The sequence below is a fragment of the Aspergillus welwitschiae genome, assembly GCF_003344945.1.
Source record: "Aspergillus welwitschiae strain CBS 139.54b unplaced genomic scaffold BDQ94scaffold_1, whole genome shotgun sequence".
NCBI lineage: Eukaryota > Fungi > Ascomycota > Eurotiomycetes > Eurotiales > Aspergillaceae > Aspergillus > Aspergillus welwitschiae.
The window spans coordinates 1769328-1788118 of NW_020798695.1; the positions used below are offsets into that span (position 1 = coordinate 1769328).

At 51.4% G+C, this 18791-nt stretch overlaps 9 protein-coding genes across 9 annotated transcripts; 3 read left to right on the forward strand and 6 right to left on the reverse strand.

The window, feature by feature from the left end:
• The first annotated feature begins 1824 nt into the window (after nt 1-1824).
• On the forward strand, nt 1825-2494 carry BDQ94DRAFT_7282 (uncharacterized protein). The gene is made up of 3 exons (XM_026776412.1): nt 1825-1875; nt 1949-2301; nt 2378-2494. The coding sequence occupies exons 2-3, from the start codon at nt 2006-2008 to the stop codon at nt 2439-2441; spliced, it is 360 nt and encodes a 119-aa protein (XP_026632659.1). The 5' UTR covers nt 1825-1875; nt 1949-2005; the 3' UTR covers nt 2442-2494.
• On the reverse strand, nt 2495-3010 carry BDQ94DRAFT_7283 (uncharacterized protein). The gene has a single exon (XM_026776413.1). It carries the CDS (start codon nt 2808-2810, stop codon nt 2547-2549), a length of 264 nt encoding a protein of 87 aa, XP_026632660.1. The 5' UTR covers nt 2811-3010; the 3' UTR covers nt 2495-2546.
• Nucleotides 3011-4660: 1650 nt separating this feature from the next.
• On the reverse strand, nt 4661-6054 carry BDQ94DRAFT_7287 (thioredoxin-like protein 1). The gene is made up of 3 exons (XM_026776414.1): nt 5817-6054; nt 5534-5681; nt 4661-5461 (listed from the first exon to the last, which is right to left on the reverse strand). Exons 1-3 carry the CDS (start codon nt 5893-5895, stop codon nt 4690-4692), a joined length of 999 nt encoding a protein of 332 aa, XP_026632661.1. The 5' UTR covers nt 5896-6054; the 3' UTR covers nt 4661-4689.
• Nucleotides 6055-6153: 99 nt separating this feature from the next.
• On the reverse strand, nt 6154-7360 carry BDQ94DRAFT_133415 (diphthamide biosynthesis protein 4). The gene has a single exon (XM_026764272.1). The coding sequence runs from the start codon at nt 7208-7210 to the stop codon at nt 6626-6628; it is 585 nt and encodes a 194-aa protein (XP_026632662.1). The 5' UTR covers nt 7211-7360; the 3' UTR covers nt 6154-6625.
• A 202-nt stretch (nt 7361-7562) lies between these two features.
• Nucleotides 7563-9579, reverse strand: BDQ94DRAFT_7313 (peroxidase). The gene is made up of 2 exons (XM_026776417.1): nt 8753-9579; nt 7563-8680 (listed from the first exon to the last, which is right to left on the reverse strand). The coding sequence occupies exons 1-2, from the start codon at nt 9107-9109 to the stop codon at nt 7943-7945; spliced, it is 1095 nt and encodes a 364-aa protein (XP_026632663.1). The 5' UTR covers nt 9110-9579; the 3' UTR covers nt 7563-7942.
• A 1424-nt stretch (nt 9580-11003) lies between these two features.
• Nucleotides 11004-12364, reverse strand: BDQ94DRAFT_7323 (uncharacterized protein). The gene is made up of 2 exons (XM_026776418.1): nt 12029-12364; nt 11004-11967 (listed from the first exon to the last, which is right to left on the reverse strand). The coding sequence occupies exons 1-2, from the start codon at nt 12307-12309 to the stop codon at nt 11328-11330; spliced, it is 921 nt and encodes a 306-aa protein (XP_026632664.1). The 5' UTR covers nt 12310-12364; the 3' UTR covers nt 11004-11327.
• Nucleotides 12365-12715: 351 nt separating this feature from the next.
• On the forward strand, nt 12716-14868 carry BDQ94DRAFT_133422 (Zn(II)2Cys6 transcription factor). Its single transcript, XM_026764273.1, has 5 exons — nt 12716-12840; nt 12893-12997; nt 13097-13669; nt 13722-13865; nt 13918-14868. The coding sequence occupies exons 2-5, from the start codon at nt 12947-12949 to the stop codon at nt 14755-14757; spliced, it is 1608 nt and encodes a 535-aa protein (XP_026632665.1). The 5' UTR covers nt 12716-12840; nt 12893-12946; the 3' UTR covers nt 14758-14868.
• Nucleotides 14869-15070: 202 nt separating this feature from the next.
• Nucleotides 15071-15643, reverse strand: BDQ94DRAFT_133423 (uncharacterized protein). The gene has a single exon (XM_026764274.1). The coding sequence runs from the start codon at nt 15527-15529 to the stop codon at nt 15332-15334; it is 198 nt and encodes a 65-aa protein (XP_026632666.1). The 5' UTR covers nt 15530-15643; the 3' UTR covers nt 15071-15331.
• Nucleotides 15644-16294: 651 nt separating this feature from the next.
• Nucleotides 16295-18654, forward strand: BDQ94DRAFT_165337 (putative GTPase activating protein for Arf; the record flags this gene model as incomplete). Its single annotated transcript, XM_026770271.1, has 4 exons — nt 16295-16409; nt 16477-16493; nt 16584-16694; nt 16768-18654. The coding sequence occupies 4 exons, from the start codon at nt 16295-16297 to the stop codon at nt 18652-18654; spliced, it is 2130 nt and encodes a 709-aa protein (XP_026632667.1).
• Between the last annotated feature and the right edge of the window lie 137 nt (nt 18655-18791).

The window sequence follows — 18791 nt, forward strand, 5'->3', positions numbered from 1 at the left end:
CCTCATTCTGGAGCCAATCAAATGGCCCCTGACTAAACGGGATAATGCTGTGAAGGTCGCTACGTCATGAGCAGACAAACCTTCTCCATCGCGATCAATTAACGTCGAACATAGTGTCTTTACCTAATGCAACCGAAGTTTTTGGAGGCTTCTTCGAACCTTCTAAACCTCGACACGAGTGAGCTTGATTTCCAGCAATAGCAACCACCACGTACGAGTCTCCAAACGTGCCACAGTAGTGGCCTCAGGATCCAGAGACCCTCACCCTCTCTATCTCTTTCTATGGTTCCGTTTCCGGCAGGCTTCCGAGCCCTTGTATGAACCAAGGATAAAGAGGGGTGGTGTTATTATTAACTATGGTTCACACACAGTATCTACACATTCTGCAACATATTTCCGAGTGATCTGTTTACACGACTCTGGGTCGTTTCGGATGAAAAATCTACCCCGTCGTCAGACCATGCCATATGCCAGCTACGCCACAACTCTCCCATCCTCGGCAGTAGACCATGGGTTGGTATACTCGCATAAGATGTACTCTCCAACCGAGACGGAAGTAATGTTCCCTCATGCTCATGAGTGAATGCATGCCGTCCGACCAAATGGAGTAATGGCAACAGTCGAGTTGGCCGTAGTTGCTAACCCATCCAGCTGCCAAGCGGTCCTCGTGCCTGCTGGACGGGCTGGGACTGGCGCAAGTCGGCCTTCGATTGCCGGCATGAAGCTACCGCACTTTTTGCGGGGACCTTCCACCACCACGGCCTGCACTACTGCGTGTTCCACTGCGGACTAAACCAAGTCGGAATCCCATGTCTCTTTTGGCTTTTGGCTTTTTTCTTAATTTCTGGTTTGGGGGTCTTTGGATACATCAAGTGTGATAGTGATGAGCAGCTACCATCCCGCATTTTCGTGTTTTTTTCTGCGTTTATCGTTCATGAGCCAACAGGGATTCAATATATTACCCCGAGACTACTACTACAGGGCTGCTAGCTGAGCTTAAACCGTGCCAATCCACGAGTGACTTTGATGTGTTTAACCGCTTCTATGGCCCATCTGCCTATACTAGTTGGGGAAGGTGCGCCTTTTTTTTGATGTGTGATTGTTCCATCTCGTGCTGATTCCAATCATAACTGCATGCTCGTCTCGGCACTCCAGAACGCTGTCGAACCCAGCGGGCAGACGGGAAGACATCCATGTGGCGTGCTCATTGAGTTCTGTTCCTGGATTGGTGCAGGGAAGATCATGGACTAAAGTGGCCGATCGCAGCAAACACTGAATACGACAAACAAATTACCTAGGCCCGACCCTGATAAGCCACCAACCTACTTTTGCACGTGCGTACTGATTGAACAGCATCATACTCGGGTGTATCTATGCTGTGATTGCGAATTGCTCCATTCGTGGAGAACTTCGGGAGTGATCCAGTGGATGCCAGCGGGGGAGGGAGGGAGTGATTCGCACCACCGGCCATGGCGAAAATCATGAGTATCTCTTACTCAACCCCATCCCAGCGCTGCTCCATTTTGGATCGTGTTGTCGGAGCTTTTGGAGGCATGCGCTCTGGACGGCCAAGGGCATTGGCTGTTCGTCCCGAGCCTAGCCCAGTCAGGTATATGAATAGTATTCCGACCCGTGGTTCTAGCTCGCATTTGAGAGCTGGAGAGCTCTTGCGAGTGGGCTCCAGTCGGGATCTTGGTCGAGGACCCAGGACGTAGCCGCTCCCAGTATGATGATTGTCCGTGACTCCATGGGAAATGGCGTCACTGGGGAAATTAAAGATAGGGAAATCACGCAAACAGAGGGGAAGCTCACCGTTCGCCCGAGAGAGTCGGTCCCTAACAAACTCTCTTTGCGAAGGTTGAGAACGGAGAAATAGTGCGAACCCTCCCGATGGGACAGGCTAATACTGCCTACCTCCATATTCTACCTACTGACCAGAGACGCCTAGTCGCCACTTCCAAGACGCCAAACCTGGGCTATCGAAAATAAAAATGCGGAGAAGCAAATGGTTGCGCTATTAAACTTGGCCTTGGGATTACGGTTCCTTCGGAGCTCACGGCAAGCAAGCTCGAATCATCAACTACCCGACTACCATACCTGCAATACGGATCACTCTACGAGCAGCAATTCCGAGTCAGAGTGGACCAGAATACATAATCCAAAACAACAGCATACGATGCACAACCAAGACACAGATAAGGGCAACACCAGACCCGATCTGTCTGATGGAGTAAGTTTCCCACTCAGGGTGGTCCGGCACCGTCCGCTGGGATGCGATTGGAGGTACCAATCCTTGAAAGGGCAGGTAGTAGGCGTGGTTCCCTCGTGCGCGGAAACTTTCACGCCGACATCGCTAAGCAATTGGAATTGATAACAGAGTCATGCAGATATGGATACAAAAATTCGAATTTCTGGGTCGCAGGCAAACCTGCGCAGAATAGCGCGAGGCCAAGGTGCCTTCGGGTGAACTTTATCGCAGGAGGAATTGCTTCCATGGCGCACTACTCCACATTCCGGCCAGCTTCTGCCAGTCGGAAAGCGCTGTCTCACGCTGAGACTTTTGGCGGCGACCCAATAGCCCCCTCTGCCTCATGGGTCGCCAGTGTGACTATGCACGGGATAATGAGCATCCATACAGAGACGGTGATGCGACTTGTGAGGTCCAACAGATGGCTGCGTCGACCAGTGTCCCAACATGATCGACGCCCGCCCCAGCCTAGGGCCCAGTAAAGCCCTTGGACTGCCCTCTGCACATTGCACCCTGCAAGTGGGGGAGTGCGGGCGCGGCAAAGACAGACCACTATCAGCATCAATCAATCACGACAACAATAGTTACGTGAGGGAATTCCGTCTCAGATAAGGTAGGCTTGCGGTTCCTTGGGTCGCAGTGGGATCTCGGTCAGACCAAGCGGATCGCGGTAAGCACTGAGCATCCCGAAATGAACAATGCTCGTTCAGCTGGTTCAGCTTCCTTGGTCAGCCCGCTTCCTCACGGACCGTGCTGAACCAGAGTTTTTTTTTATCTCTTCGTTGCCCGGTTGTATCAGCCCCCAAGGTCCTGACGTGAGAGGTGCCCGGGCGCGGCGCGGTGCAGGCTGCAGAACGTGCGAGTGGGATGGAACCATGGGTCTTTTCTGAACAATCCTCACGGGTTGGGGCTAAAAAAGGTGGCTCAAACAGTTAATGCATCAGACGATCCATCGGCAGTGATGATGATTAGCGACGACGGACGCGGACACGGACATCTGCAGCTGCAGCTGCAGACACAGCCATCGCGAAAGAAAAAATCTGACATGCACACTACTAGATGCTACCAAGTTCCGGCTTACGACGACAATTTGCCCCCATGTTCAAACCACACCAATGCAACAGATACATCTGCCGTCACCGTATTTAGTTGGTATCTACGGAGTATGCCGGTACTCCTTGACGCGATTGGTTTTTACCGAGCAAGCATCATGCTAGGCGATGATGGCAGTTGAACCCCGACCCTAGTCGATAGGCCCTGGGGGCCAGGGCCAGGGCGCAAGGCGCAAACGGATGAGAATCCTTGTCATCCGAAAGCAATCAGCCGGCGAAAAAATGATCAACACGCGCACGACGGAGAGAAAAAAGTACCACAGGTACTCTGTACTACCAGTAAGAAACAGCCACGCCGACAGAAAGGGAAACAAGAGGGTAAGCATAAGCAACAAGCAAAGCAATAGCAAAGACGGATTATAGCATAGCATGGTAGTAGCAATAAGCAAATGGTCTATAACCTCCGACGAATATCACCGATAGGTAGATAGTAAATACGCCATAATCATATAACCACCACAACAAGGATCATATAAACCAAAATGATAGAGAAATATCAAAACAGGCCTCAGTGGATGAAAGTTAAGATCAATCCCCCAGATCAACGGGAGTCAGTCTCTTCCTATCATATATTAAAACATCCAATTATCTCATCATCAGCCTGATATATTTTTGAAGAAAAGGAAAAAAAAAGAAGACAAAAACTTCCACACCGAAATTTTTCACCTCCCCCCGAATTCCGCTTATGTCATCACCCACCTTCCCAATGCCTTCTTCAAATCTCGCTTAACACCGGAATAACAAATCATCCACCTCCCCACCAACCAACCCCTATAAATACTTCTTCACCCCTACACCCTTTTAGAATCTTTTTTTTCTTTTCTTTCTTCGTGCGGCGACGCAACTATTTTCACCCGTGTTGCCTGGACATCAGTTTCCCCGTGATGTTGTCATACCCCAGGTGTCAGTTGCGTCACAGACGAACGGAATTGCACACCGGTTCTTACTTTATTGGTCTTTCTGTTTTTTCTCTACGAGGATTAGACCATTTGGTTTGGGATCGGACATACTTTTTATAAAAATCTCTATCATAGATGATCGTGTCTATGGTGGTGTATTGCTTTACTAGTAGTATAGATTTGTTGGCTGGTTTGATACTGCTGCTTTCTGTGCTGGTTATGTGTGGTGCAGATTGTGGTAGATCCTATCAGTCTTGCGTTTTTCGTAGTAGATTTATTGGTTTTGAATATGAATATGATTATCATAAGTGTGAATGTGTCTACTGTCCATGTAGGAGCATAGTAATGGTTTCTGTAATTGTTCTGTTCTAGTGCGTCGCTATCATATATCTACTACTGCTACTACTCATACTCATCTGTGAGTATCTGCCTACTCACCCGGCTCATCACCAATCTTCTCCAACTTGCCCATCTCTCTCTTCTCACCTGCCTCTCCAAAAATGCGCACCCGATCAACCCGCAGCTTCTCACTATCCCCATCTCCATCCACAAAGAAAATCACCAACGACGTAACGCTCTGGAACTTGACGAACCGCAAATCTACCTTCGCCGTACCCGTCTTGGGATCCCAATCCTCCGGCTGAATCGTAACCGTCTGCACAGCAGGGATATCATCTGCCTCATCGAATCCCAGCACATGCGACCGATTCGTATACAACGACACCGTCCGAGGACGCATCGGCCGCTCGTCCTCATCCTCAACCTCCTCGTCCGCCGATGGCGGAAGCGACGTAATCTGCAACGAATGCACCTTCAGCGTAGACTGGAACGGGATAAACAGCATCAGCTGCTCGTCCGTATCACTCTCCACCCAATCCGGTGCCGCCCCGGCCTTGCCCTTGGCGTTGTCCAAGGAGGATGGCTTCGAGCTATCGAAGAGGGTCTTGGCCGTGCCGAACTCGCTCGCCCGGTTCAGTAGCTCCAGGCCCTTCGGGTCGTATTGGTCTGAGATGTCGCTGTAGTTCTTGGGAGCCGGGGCGCCGATCCAGCCTACGCCGCTGCTGGAGCCGGCGTCATTGCCCTCGGGCGCTTTTTCGGCTTCCGTGGCGAGCTTGCGCACTAGGTCGTTGAGCTCTTTGGCGTTGGCGCCGCGGACGGTGGAGGTTGGGCGGCCGCGTTCGAAGAGAACGAAGGTGGGCATTCTAGAGTATGGGTTAGTAGCTGCATTGTATTTTGTTTGTGTATGGTGGTGGCTCGGTGGGATGGGCACGTACGCTGTAATCCCATACTGCCTTGCGATGTCTTGGTTCTTGTCAACGTTGACCTTCGTGAAGGTGATCTTGTTTGGGCGTGAGAGCTGCGAAGCTAGCTGCTCGTATGCTGGGGCGATGGCTTTGCATGGTCCGCACCAATCTGCGTAGACTATGTTTGTTTCTATGGGTTAGTTTGCTGTTCTTGATGTGGTTTGTTTGAATGCAAGTGATGGAGTGACGTTGCGAAGAAGTGAATAGGTGGTGGTGGGGAGGGGAAGGTGGGGGACAGCAGATGGGAGCTCACAGTCGGCGACAACAAAGGTGGAGGAGCTCAGAAGAGAGCTGAATTGCTCGCGTGAGTTGATTTGCACGAGTGTCGACATCGTGGAGGTGTATGTCGCGTAGTGAATGACGCGAAGGAGATGGAAGGAGGTTGGCGGTGGTTTGGTGAGCTGCGGTGGTGGTTACGGACTGGAGATATATTGCCGATATGTCATCAACGCCCCCGCCGACTGCTGCAGACCTGCCACTACTGTTAACAGCCTTACTACTAGTATGAGATGTTTTGGTGAAGATCTGACTTGAACTTTACAAGATGATTTTATTTAAATAAGATGCATGCATGTTCTATACGTAGATCTGATCGTTTCTTTTGTAGTCTAATCTCTATATATCTCATGTCTCATATATCATATCTTGACTCAAGTGGCTCAAGTTCTATTGCAGACAGACCTGGCGGTGGTAGCAACAAAGTCAAGATAAACCAAGCTTTACCACATGTATATAAGTGTCCATAGTACTGCATCGATCCGCGAGCAGTATCTCAATCACCCCTGGAGGGTGGGACAGGTCAAAGTGCCACTTGACCACGAGCGTCCGCTGCGGTATGCTGATGGTGAGCTATGGACTATCCCTCAAAGACTCCTTTGCGCAAGACAGAGTGCGCAATGCCCATTATGGGCTGGCGCTCCATCACCATACCCTGCCAGGAAAGGCAACTCAGTCGCAATTATCGCGACGAAAGGCACCCCAGGAGTATACTCCGAGCGAAGAATCCACCCATCGTCGCCCGAAGACGAAAACCAATCACACAAACACATCACACAGCACCACTCAAGTATTCTGCTCATCGCCATCCCCATCCTCAACAGCAAACAAAACCTTCATCCACAAGCTACACCCCCGACACCCAACAACGATCTCCCCATGATCCGCCTCCCTCTCCAAATCCTGCTCCGTAACCAAAAACCCCCTCTCATCGCCACACCGACACCCTCTATACCAGAGCGCAGCGTCCGCATCACTCTCATCGCACGCAAGATCCTCCAGATCAACAACCTCCAACCCCGTATGGAAAACCGTCCCTGTCTTCTCCCGCTCCGCGACCCTTGCGCGATCGAGTCGCAGCGACCGATCGTATTCAGCGCGTAGATATGGATCAGAAAGTGTTTGGTACGCGGTTGTGATCTCGTCTATTGTGTAGCGATGGCTTGTGTGCGATGAGGAGTTTGTGTCTGATGTGGGAAGGCTGCTGGTGTCTGCGATTGCGCCGGGCGCTTTGTCCGGGTGGTGCTTTAGCAGAGCTTTGTGGTAGGCTGCTTTGAGTTGTTGCTTAGAAAGCGCTGTGGGAGTCTCTGTAAAGGGGAGGTTGAGGACTTCGTAGTAGTCTTGGGTGAGGGGGTGGTTGGATCTGGTCATGGTGGGTTGGGTATTGCGCTGCGAATGAGGATGGGTTTTGCGCGGACAGATAGGAGGGTCGGTTCTTTCTCTCTAGAGCAGATTAATTTGATCTTTGGTTATTGTTCCATCCAGTCTGGTTTGTATCTTGAGAGACGTGGGCTCTGGTGGGCTTTGGGTTGGTCAGTCGCACGAGATGCGGCGGTTGGTGTTCGGAGATTGAAAGAAGACTTTCTCGTCGGCTCCGCACCGCCGCCACTTCTTGTGCGCTTCCGGAGAGATGCCGACTCGGCGTGACAACAACAATACTAGTACATTGTGCTACGTGATTACAGTATCAGGTTGATCCTGGTTACGTCGCAAAGGATATAAAGGCAGATGTCTTGCACGAACGAGCTATCAATAACTAGTCAGTTCAACTAGTACTAGTAGGCGTGATTATATGTATGTATATATATATCGCATTAAGTTCGCTGGTTAGCTGGTTAGATATTAGTACGCAAAGTATTACTATGAGATATCAGCTGAATCTTCAAAAGGATGGTTTATTAATCTAATCATCTAGACATTTCCACCCCTGTATGGTTTAATGCCCCGCGGCAAGACATGCCTGTCTAAGACGCATGCTATGGTCGTCGAACATCGATCGAGAACATGTCGGATATCAAAATGTGAACAAGAGAAAACAATGCTCCGCAGCAAAAATCCTAAAACAAACCGAACCCAGAATATTCACAAAGACCCCGAGAATATCTACTCAGAGGTCTTGAAGACATAGCGGTCCTCAGTCTTGAAGGGGACACCAAGTTCGAGGAGCTTGACGAACACATTGGAGAAGTCCTTGAAGAAGAGGTCGCTGTCCTTAGCATAGAGCTCGACGTACTTGCGGAAGGCCTTGTCCTTGGTCAGGGCAAGGTCAGCGGGCATCATCATCAGGGTACCAGTGGTCTTGTCAGTGAACTGCTTAGGGCCGTTCCACTTGCGCTGCTGCCACTTCTCCTCCACCAACAGACGGAAGAACTCGTTGGTGAAGACGGTAGGGCTGAAGTCCCAGGGACCGTCGAAGCCGGAGCGGTCAGTGTGGGCGCGACCAAGGGAGTGAGCTCCAATCAGAGCAACGATCTCCTGGTCGTTGAATCCCATGCGGTAGAAGATGTCACGGATGTGCGACTGCTCCTTGGTGGCGTCGGGAAGACGTCCGTCAGGGGTGCAAGCAGCAACATCCTTGTCCTCACGGCCAGGTCTCCAAGGGATGGCAGGGCCACCAAGCTCCTGGATGGCGCAGGCACCAGCCAGGGTCCACAGGTCGGAGTAGGTGATCCAGGGGAACTGGGCCTTGATGGGCTCCAAGAAGTCTCTGGCGTGCTTGAGACCAGCGTTGGCGCCGTGGTCGGACTCGGGGGCAAATCTCATGGTGGCACCGTTGCTTCCACCAGTGCCAGTCTCCTTGTCGTAGGTACCGCTTGCGTGCCATGCCAGACGGACAAGAACCTATCCAACAACAAGTGTCAGCTTCCCATGTACTCAATGGCCCAAGGTCATCAGATGGTGGGTGTCACTTACGGGTCCATAGCTGCCATCGTCATAGTCGGTCTCGTTGGCGAGACGGTGAGCAACGGCATCGTACACCTTCTGGTAGTCCTCCTTGGTGGGGACAAAGTCCTTGGAGCTTACGGAGGCATCACCACCCTTCAGGTAGAAGTAGGCGCCAACACCACCAGCGGCGGCAATACCAGCCCACAGGAGGCTGTTAGAGGACTTGGCCTCACCAGCCTCAGAGGCATAGCCGCGGCGAGAGGGAGCACGGAAGCCCTGAGAGGGGAGGGCAAAGCGAGCACTGCGAGCAGCAGGTCTGAAGGAAGAGGTAGCGGGGGTCGAGCGAAGGAAGGCCCGGGAAGCCGTTCTAGCAGCGGATGCCATTGTGAAAGAATGTAGAGGAAAGGAGACGAAAGCTCAGGGGTGAATTGGAAGCAAAGGTATGACAGAAGTCACTGGATGGTACACAGAGGGTGGGAAGAAGAAACCCAGGGGACAGGTGGATTACCTCGGGTGTAAGACGGGAGAGAAGAGGAAGACGAAAGGAAGGACAGAGAGTTAAAGTAGGAAGGGAAGAGGAGAGGAGAAGGGGAGAGAGACAGAAGAGGAGACGAAGACAGGGATACTAATAGGCTGCAAATTGTCTCCTCAGCGCTTCCAGCGACTTCCTCCACGACGACTTATTATGCCGAGTCCGTTGTCCAGGCACGGCGCACCAATGGCAACACGCAGATTGACGAGCTCTGGGCCGAATCTTTTGACTCAGCAAGTCGCTCTCCGCATTTCTGGCGCCGTGAATCTCTTTAGCCCGCGGGCAACTGGCAGTTGGTGGTGAGGAGACCAGAATTGGGTGACCCGATCTCCGGCAATTGACCCTGTCCGTGGCAAGATGACCCCCATTTCCCGACCCATGGCTCCGATCTCAGTCTACGAATCTTGGATTCCTACAGAGTGCCACAGAGCATTGAGTTGACTGAGCCATTGTTGTGTCGATTGTCGGTGATGTGCGTCCATTGAGACAGTTGTGAGCTCTCAGGAGGGGCAACAACCACCATCTCCATGCAACGATCATAGCCGATGCGACTAGTCAATCGCTCGTTTCTGGGTCCGCGGGCGGGTCCGTTGCCATATTATTAACAGGAACATTCTCTTTGGCAGAGACTCGCGGGTCTCACTGCTCTCAAGCCGCGGTAAATTCCGGGCGCCCACTGCCTTTCCCTTCGCCTGGTTCCTATTACTAAACTTTTATCCGTCCAGAATCTTCCCATTACTCAGCTCTCGAGTCTGGCTCTCATGATAACTGCTATCAGCCCTTCAGAACCATTCTAGAAGTCTGCTGGATAGAGCTCTCTGACAAACACCGCTTCTGAGTTCTGACAACTAATTAGGCTTTGATGCTTATCATTCTCAGTTGCCGTGATGGTTTCGTCCCCTATATGGTAGGACACGTTGGCGACCGCAACAACACGGCATGCTCGGTGATCAACCACAACTTCAGTTCCTCTTTGATTGATCTCAAGAGCTGCAGCAACGACCATCCCCCAGATATCTAGATGGGACGAGGAGAGCGACCATATGCAAGGGGCGTTAATTGGCTCGTACTTCCGGTGTGTGCAAAGCACCCTTCTCAGTAGCACCGGAACATGTCCACTCCTTCATCGGAATGCTTTCCGTACAAACGATAAAACACCCATTCCAGCCTCCCAGATTTACGTACCGCGCACATCACGTATGCATATCTACAGATAAAAAGAGGTATAGAGATAAACTCAGGATGTCCGTCGTAAAAATAGTCCTGCCGTCCGATAAAAGCGAACACCAGGGTGGAGTAGACGCAGCTCTGCTAAAAACTGTTTGGTTTTGATCTTCCACTGAACGAACTTGAAAAAAAGTATGCCTCTATGCCATTGAAAAGGCTAGAAGCGCACTGTGTGGTTTTCGTTGTGCTACGGAGACAAGAAAGTAAAGGGAAAAAAGGGGGTAGACAGCTGAATGACCCTGCAAGCATTCTGCAGTGTATCTTCTACCGGGTGACTGGAAGACATATACACTCAAGCCAGAGAGACGGGAAGGAATCGTTCATAATATTCCAGAACCCCTATGGCTTGAGGGTTGAAAGGCAGGTTGAGTGACAGAAGGAAGGGGGAAACGGTGGGTGAGAGAAAATTGGAGGAAAATTGGTCTTTTCGCTTAAGCTTTTGGTCATGTGATGTAAACGCTAGCCTAAGCGAGTATGGTGGTTTATATTGCTCGATAGGGATACAGCTATCTACATATTAGCGGGCTGTCTGGCACTTTCGTTCTTTCTTCTTCAGCATTGAAGATAAGTTGTACATGCATCGCTTATTTCATGTTCAGTAAGGTATCAATGGATACTGCAATGGCATAACTGCCAGTGTGTATGCTATCGATGCCTGGTGCTATACTCATCGCCTATTTAACATGGACTCGTTTACTGTGCTGAATCGTTACGAGAGACGAGAGAAGGTATATTTTTATTCGACTGAATAAGTATATGAATAATCAGTGTGGCTCTCATGAAAGTATCAGCAGACTTAGGTATATTTCATCAATCAACGAAGTCTAGTACAAAGGAAACCCCTCACTTCCTTCTAGATCTGATCTCATCAATGGCCAATCCAATGAGCTGGCTAATAGGCCCACCACGTCTCTTCTTTTGCCTCCGCTCTTGCTTTTTGGGACTGTACGACGTCATATCAGGTCTCTGCTGTGACTCGAGCTCGGAACTTCCCTGAGCCGGCGCCTCGCAGGCCTCGTACTCTGTCGGACGTTGACGGACTTCCAGAGTCATTCCAACTCCCAGGCAGATCCCAACAATCACGATTTCCTCCAGAACCGCCATGACCAGGAAGACGGTGACGTTTCCGGTAAACATGTTGAATGTGGGGTTGTGTGTGAATACAGACAACAGGGAGTATATGAGGCGCACGAGAAGCAACGGAACTGAGACCCCAACTGCCAAAAGCAAGCGATGTTCGCCATCCTCAATGCTTGCATACTTGCTCCCGACGACGAGTAGCAGAACACAGAGGCAGGCCCATGCGATGACGTACAGGACGTCGCCAACTTTGGCTTCTATACTATTCGTGATTCCCTGAAGGCTGGAGCTCATGCTTGAACCAACAATGCAAAGAACCATGCCCGCTAGTGTGAGGAGACCGATTAGTCGGAAAAAGGCTGGAAGGAGGCCTCGTCCGGTTTTTCGATGGATGGAATCGTTACTGGAGTACCAGGGACTGGTTAGTAACTTGACAATATCGAAAAGGGAGAGATGGGTCGTACACTCGGGACAAGAGACCGACGCAAGTGGAGATCAGAGGGGCCAGCCCGATGGAAGTGCAAACTCCCCATGCGATATAAAGGTCGATCGTCTCAGGATGGGCTATCGTGGCCAAGTAGCAGCACGAACCAACAACGCGGGCCAAGGAAAAGATTATTAAGAGAATCCAGCCGGCGTTTCTCTGGAAGCCATGGCGAAAGCCCATAAACAACGAGATGAACAGGGACGGCAAGTATACAATCAATTCCAATATGGAGAGACCATGTCGGTAGTTGACGGCCATGACTGCGGTAAAGAGAGGAACAACGAGTCAGTGTCTCCTATGGAGTAGAAGAGAAGAAGTGTTGAATTTGAACAGTCTGCTTCATTGGAACGTCGGTAGAAGAGAGGCAAGTTATATAACTTCCAGGCAACCGTTTTCCCCCCTTGAAGGCCGCTATAGTTCTAACAGGATCACACATTTTCTTCACGGAACCAATACTTGCACCCACAAGGCTGTGCTTCCCTGGTATATACCTCGAAACAAGCGGCTATCGGGAGCTTGGGGCTATGCTTAGCCATATAGTTCTGCCCAACCAAAGGCCACTATGGAGGCCAGATGGAGCAGACTTGATGGATGTTTTAACGGCGATATCGTGGATGGAGCATTGAGACCAATCAGGATACGGGATTGCTCGCCCTGCTTACCACATGCGGCTAGATCGACCCCCACCGGATTGGGGCTTCGCTGGACTCGTGGCGTTTGGTGATCCCTCAATACGAACTTCACCTATCTGTCTTGCGCCCCGGAGCTCAGTCTGCAAAGGACCTACATGTTGGGGCCGCAATATGTCAACCTTGGTATACCCTTCTCTAACACCATTTAGGCATCCCTTGCGATACGACCCTCCCAGTCTACATGCGGCCTCTCCCCACTCGTGATGGGCAAGCCAAGCGGAGGTTGTGGTACGTGTCGTGGGCGAAGAGTCAAGGTAAGTAGTATGGCCTTGTCGATGATCAGCCGTTCTATACCGTATCAGAAACATCGGCGCTTTCCACTTGTTCCATTAATTCCTGATCACAGCTCATAGTGCGATGAAACCAGACCTGTCTGCCGTCGATGTAGGAAAGCAAGGCGGACTTGCTCCGGTTATCGAGACCCGCACTCGGTATGGTTTAGGGACGAGAGCGATGCAGTAGCCCGAAGAGTCAAGGGATCTGCCACTTTAGACACAGGATCTTCATCCGCAGAATCTCCAATTCTGACGCTAGCCAGAAGAAATACTTCCTCTGAATACTACCCTGGACAACACACCCTGCGGTTCCCCCTAGCGATAGTTAACTTTGCGTTGGATCATACTTTCCAAGCCACATGCTTTTTCCTGGACGCTTACACGTGGTTCAATGCTTCTAAAATAGTGGAAACCTCATTCAAACATGGGGCCGGTCCAGCTGAGTCCCTTGGCCAGAAAGCTATGATGGCTAGCATTGCATCCGTGGGATTAGCGAATCTTGCTAGTATGCAGAGGTCCTCATCAATGCGGTTGTCGGCTCGGCACGAGTATACTACGGCTCTACAGCTGACGAACGCAGCTTTGTGCGACCCGAATCTGGTTACGGCAGATACAACGCTGACCGCGATCGTTTGTTTATCATTATTCGAGGTGAGTTTGTCCATGACGAACCACAGAATATATATCTCACTGACCTTCTAAGATTATTGCTTGCCACAAAAATGAGAGCCTGGATTCCTGGATCGAACACTCGCAGGGGGTGGCAACTGTCCTTGAACTTCGCGGCAGAGATCAGCTTCGGCGCGAAGGCGGGTTCTGGATGTTTCAAGCCCTCCGAAATGAGGTGGTGGGTGCTATCCAAGTCTCTTGACTCAGAACCTGACTAATGGTCCCTCCAGGTCCTTGGTTGCCTACAAAAGAAGACGAGACTCCCTTCTGTTCTGGTCGATATGCCTGATCAAGTAGCTGCCGACTTGCCGCCGTATCCTTTCCCACCTGACGGGGATCGACTAGTGAAGATCTTGGCTAAATTCACCGGGCTTCAGGCTGATGTCAGAGAAGGAATCCTCTTGGACAGCAGTGAGATTGTAAAGATGGCCATGTCTATAGACTTGGAGTTAGGGCATTTCGCTAGCCATGTCTCAGCCGGTTTCACCTACAAGGTAGAGACACAACCCGGTAGTGTGACATCCTGCGAGCACGACGAGGGCAATTTCTGCCATTACCAAGGCACCTATCACATCTACCAATCCATCTGGTCCTGCAATATCTGGAACAATTATCGCTACACCCGAATTCTCGTTAACAGCATGATCCTTACCCATCTGCGATCAATGGCCTCGAGTGGCCATCAAGTTCTGGACTATGGCCTCTTCAAGGACCATTGTATTCGCATCCGTGATCTGATGAGGCAGCTAGCAACGGACATCTGCTGCTCTATCCCATTCAAGTTCGGAGTTGCTGGTTTTGATAAAAAGGATGTCTATGATTCCCTGCATACCCACGCGGGCACTGGGTTCACTTTGCTTCTGCCGCTGGCTATGGCTGCACTTGTTGGCGGAGTTTCCAGCCCGATGCATAACTGGGCCATGAGATGCTTCCACGTCATTGGTCGGGGGATGGGCATTGGTACTGCTTCAACCCTCGTCGCGGTCTTGGGGAATGAACCGGGTGGGCTACATTGGATAGATGCGATGGAGTCTGGCCACATCGTTTGTTCACGGGCCGTGTTACAGTGAACTTCCTCAAGGCGCCTCCATTGGCGTGGGGGATTAGTCTCTATGATTGATGTGTACATGTAGTATATTTATGAATAGATTGAAACGGATATATATATATATATATATATATATATATACGAACAACTGGAAACTCTCATGACCCATTTGCTGATATGCTCCGTGAAAATGCCGATGGCTGGGATATCCACACCCACAGTGACGCCTGAGGCCTCCACGACCCATGCCGCATATCACGTGCCCCACTATGGCATTGGCCCATATAAAAATCTTTCTTTCCGCGCCGCTTTCTTTTTTCTCATCACACTTTTCATACCTCACGAACGCATAATCAACCTCCAATTCCTTCTTAATTGACCATAGGATGGCAGGTCATATTGGCGTACTAGAGTAACTTTACCCCGGGCATAATTGGCTCCTCTACCGCACTGAGTTCCTCCCGGAGCTCGTCTGTGCAATGGTGGTCGGAGTCACCTGCTGCTCAAACATTCCCATCGATAAATTGGGTATGGAGTGTGATTTGAGATCGTAGACGTAAAATAGTATTGAACCAGATGCACCCGCGAGTGCCGGATCAGCGACACTGTAACAGTTGCCTTAGGCTGTCAGTTCGCATTATTCGCCTCTCAGGGTCCCTGGCTGCATCGGGCCGTGGGATTTCATGACGCGTCCCGGGATCCATGCAGAAAGTCCCCTCTTGGAAGGCAAGCACTGTGGAATGGGGCTTGGGATGCTTCCATAACGTTATTCGAACGCAAGAGGGGTGTCTCATTGGCGTGACTGCTGCCAAATCATCATGGATAGACTTTCCACCAGGAACAGGACTGGTCTAAGAAGAGTTAAGCCGGTGTTAACCATCCTGGCCGGTTGGGGGTCGAAAGTCAAGAGTTGCTTGCAGCCATTGGGGGCTGCTGCCCCTGATGCCACCCGGACGCTTGATTTTCTCCTATCCTTCCTGTACAATTGCTTGCTCTGAAATTATAACTTTCTGGGCGTCTGCGCCATCCCTCCGATCAAAGATTCCCTCGTAGATATTTATCTACTATCTATCTATCTATGATCTAGTGATTTTGAACAGCAGACAACGTGGGCCGAATTGGGTCGGCAGCGGACAACAACTAACTATTAATATCGTGGGAATCTAACTGAATCAATCCATCCTCGCTGCTGTGCTCCCCACCTCCGCCAACTCCTCTCTCCTCATCCCTGGCCGCTCCTTTTGCTGGCTTGCTTGTTTCCCTGCCCAATTCCCCCTCCCCCTCCTTCTTTACTGCTTTTGTTGTGCATCAACTGCTCGGCCTCATTGACGGACGCTTTCCCGGTGTAAATATGCTTTGCCTCTCAGCTTGAAGGTTTTCCCGAATCCCCGTTCCGGAAGCTCGGCTCGTGCTGTTGCTGCTTGAGACTTTTTTTTCCCCAACTCGCCCCCTACATCTCACGACTTCTCCCCCTCTCCTTGTCTTGGGTTTTGTGAGACCGGAATTTCACCCCTGTCGTCGCGCGAGATACCCCGCCATTCTGTTAGAGTGTTGCGACCATGGTGGCCGGAATTAGCAAACGGCAGCAGTTCCGCAATGAGCGGGCGCTGCAGGACCTCATTCGGTCGGTCCCTGGAAATGACCGCTGTGCCGATTGTCAGGCTTTGAATCCAGGTGAGTAGCGTCGCTGCATGTCTTGTTTTTGGTTCAGTATGCTAATGGATTGCTTTCTCCGGTATAGGATGGGCTAGTTGGAACGTACGTCTCTCATCAACCCGGTTCATACATACACGCACTCTTTCGTTTCATTGGGAAGGACGGGATATACTGATTGGAATGCATATACAGATAGGAATCTTTATCTGCATGCGATGTGCATCTTTACATCGCAAGTTGGGCACACATATCTCCAAGGTCAAGTCCTTGAGTATGGACACATGGACGGACGATCAGGTCGACGTGAGTTGTGATAGTGATCCGGGATACATTTCGGAGCCAGAGAATGAGGGCGCTGACCGGTGGTACTGTCTAGAATATGAAATCGCACGGAAACAACATCATGAACAAGATCTACAACCCCAAGAACGTTAAGCCGCCTGTTCCGACCGACGTTGACGAGTCCGATGCATGCATGGAACGCTTCATTCGCCAGAAATACCAGCACCGGTCCCTCGACGAGGCGAAAGCAAAGCCCCCCAGCCGTCATGATTCAGGCTACGATAGGCCTCATGCAGAGGACCGGTCTCCGGAAGGCTCTCCTCCTCCCCTACCTCCTAAGCCTGCCAGGCCCTTTGGCTTCGGTCTTCGGTCCGCTTCATCTGCGACCAACCTCAACCGGATGTCCAACAGAGGTTCGGCAATTTCACCACAGTCGGATAGCTTCGGTGCGTCGGGAATCTCAGTGAGGAAGGGCTCGGGAGATGCGTCGTTTGATGCGAAGTTGGCGACCTTACGGGACATGGGCTTCGCGAACGAGCGCCGCAACGCAATCGCCCTCCGCGAGCTGGACGGGAATCTAGAAAAGACCATCGAGACGTTAGTGAGACTGGGAGAAGGCAATGGATCTGTCTCGCTTGCAAAGTCTCCGGCTGCGCAACCCACGCCTGATGCTGGCAAGTCTTCCAATCCGTTCGATCAATTGGATGCCAGGCCCGCTACTCGCCAAGCAAGTGGGAGCTACAACCCGTTCGATGCACCTGTGCAGTCTCAGCAGCAGGTCCAGCAAGCCCCGGTGCAATCGCTGGAGCAGTCGTTCCAGAACCTGCAGGTCGCTCAGCCCTTGTTTCCACACTCCACCGGTGGCTATCCAATGCGGCAGGTCTCGCTTCCTCAACCTCTCTACCAGCAGACGGCGACACCCCCGGTTCCCACGAATTTTGCCCAGAGCGCATATGTCTCTTCTCCGCAGCCGCTAGATGGTGGCAACAATCCTTTCTTTCAGACCGGAGCTCAGCCGCAGGCCAGCATGACCCCTCCCGCGTCCAATATTGCCCAGAACAACCCCTTCTTCAGTCAAGTTGCACCGCAGCCGACCGGGATGCAGCAACCACCTCAGAGCCAGGCTGCATCAAATTCCCCATTCGGTCCCCTTCGGCACGCAAACACCATGCCTGCCATGCCTTCTACATCGCCTTTCGGCCAGCCTTCTCCATTCCAATCACAGCTCCAGTCCCAGCCCCAGCTTCAGCCCCAGCCCCAGGCGCAACCGCAACCCCAATACCAAATGCAGCAGCATCTGCAACAACCGCAAGGGTCTTTGAACCCCTATCAAGCCATGACTGCGCCAGCTACCCCTCAGAGCGCAGGATACTTGGCGCAACCGCAATACGGATATCAAGCATCCGCGCAGCATCTGGCGCCGCAGCCCACCGGCCGCGTCGACAAGAACAGCATCCTCTCCCTCTATCAATTCTCCCCGCAACCTTCCGCCATCCCAGAGCAACCACAATACCGACCCTCCACGGCCGTAAATCCCCCCACTCAGACCGGCCAGCCTTCACCCTTCAATACCATGCCGCAACAACAACAACAACCACAACCTTTCAACACCATGCCCCAACAACAGCAGCAGCAACAACAACAACCACAACAGCAACAACAACAACAGCAACAAAGCAACCCCCTCACAGACCCCCTATCAGCAAGCGGCACCCGCAACCCCTTCTTCACGACAGCTCCCCAACCAGGAGCCTCCGCCCTGGCCCCAACCACCACCGCACAAGCAACACCCTACCTCACCACCACCGCCCCACCCCAACAGCAACAACAACAAACAGTCAATGTCTACGGAGGAATGCCCAACAAGCCCGCCGGCTTCCCGCGAGGCCACATGAGCCAACAAAGCGTCGATATCAACGGCTTCCAAAGCGGACGACACAGTCCCGATGCCTTTGCCAGCTTGAGTGCGCGATATGGATAGTTTCATCCCTTCTATTTTCACTTCTGAAAATCTATCGATCTACCTATAAATTATCTATCTATTGCACATTATTCTCCTTGACCATATATCTATCTATCTATATATAACTTCTGTCTATCGTTTTGTACTCGTCGACT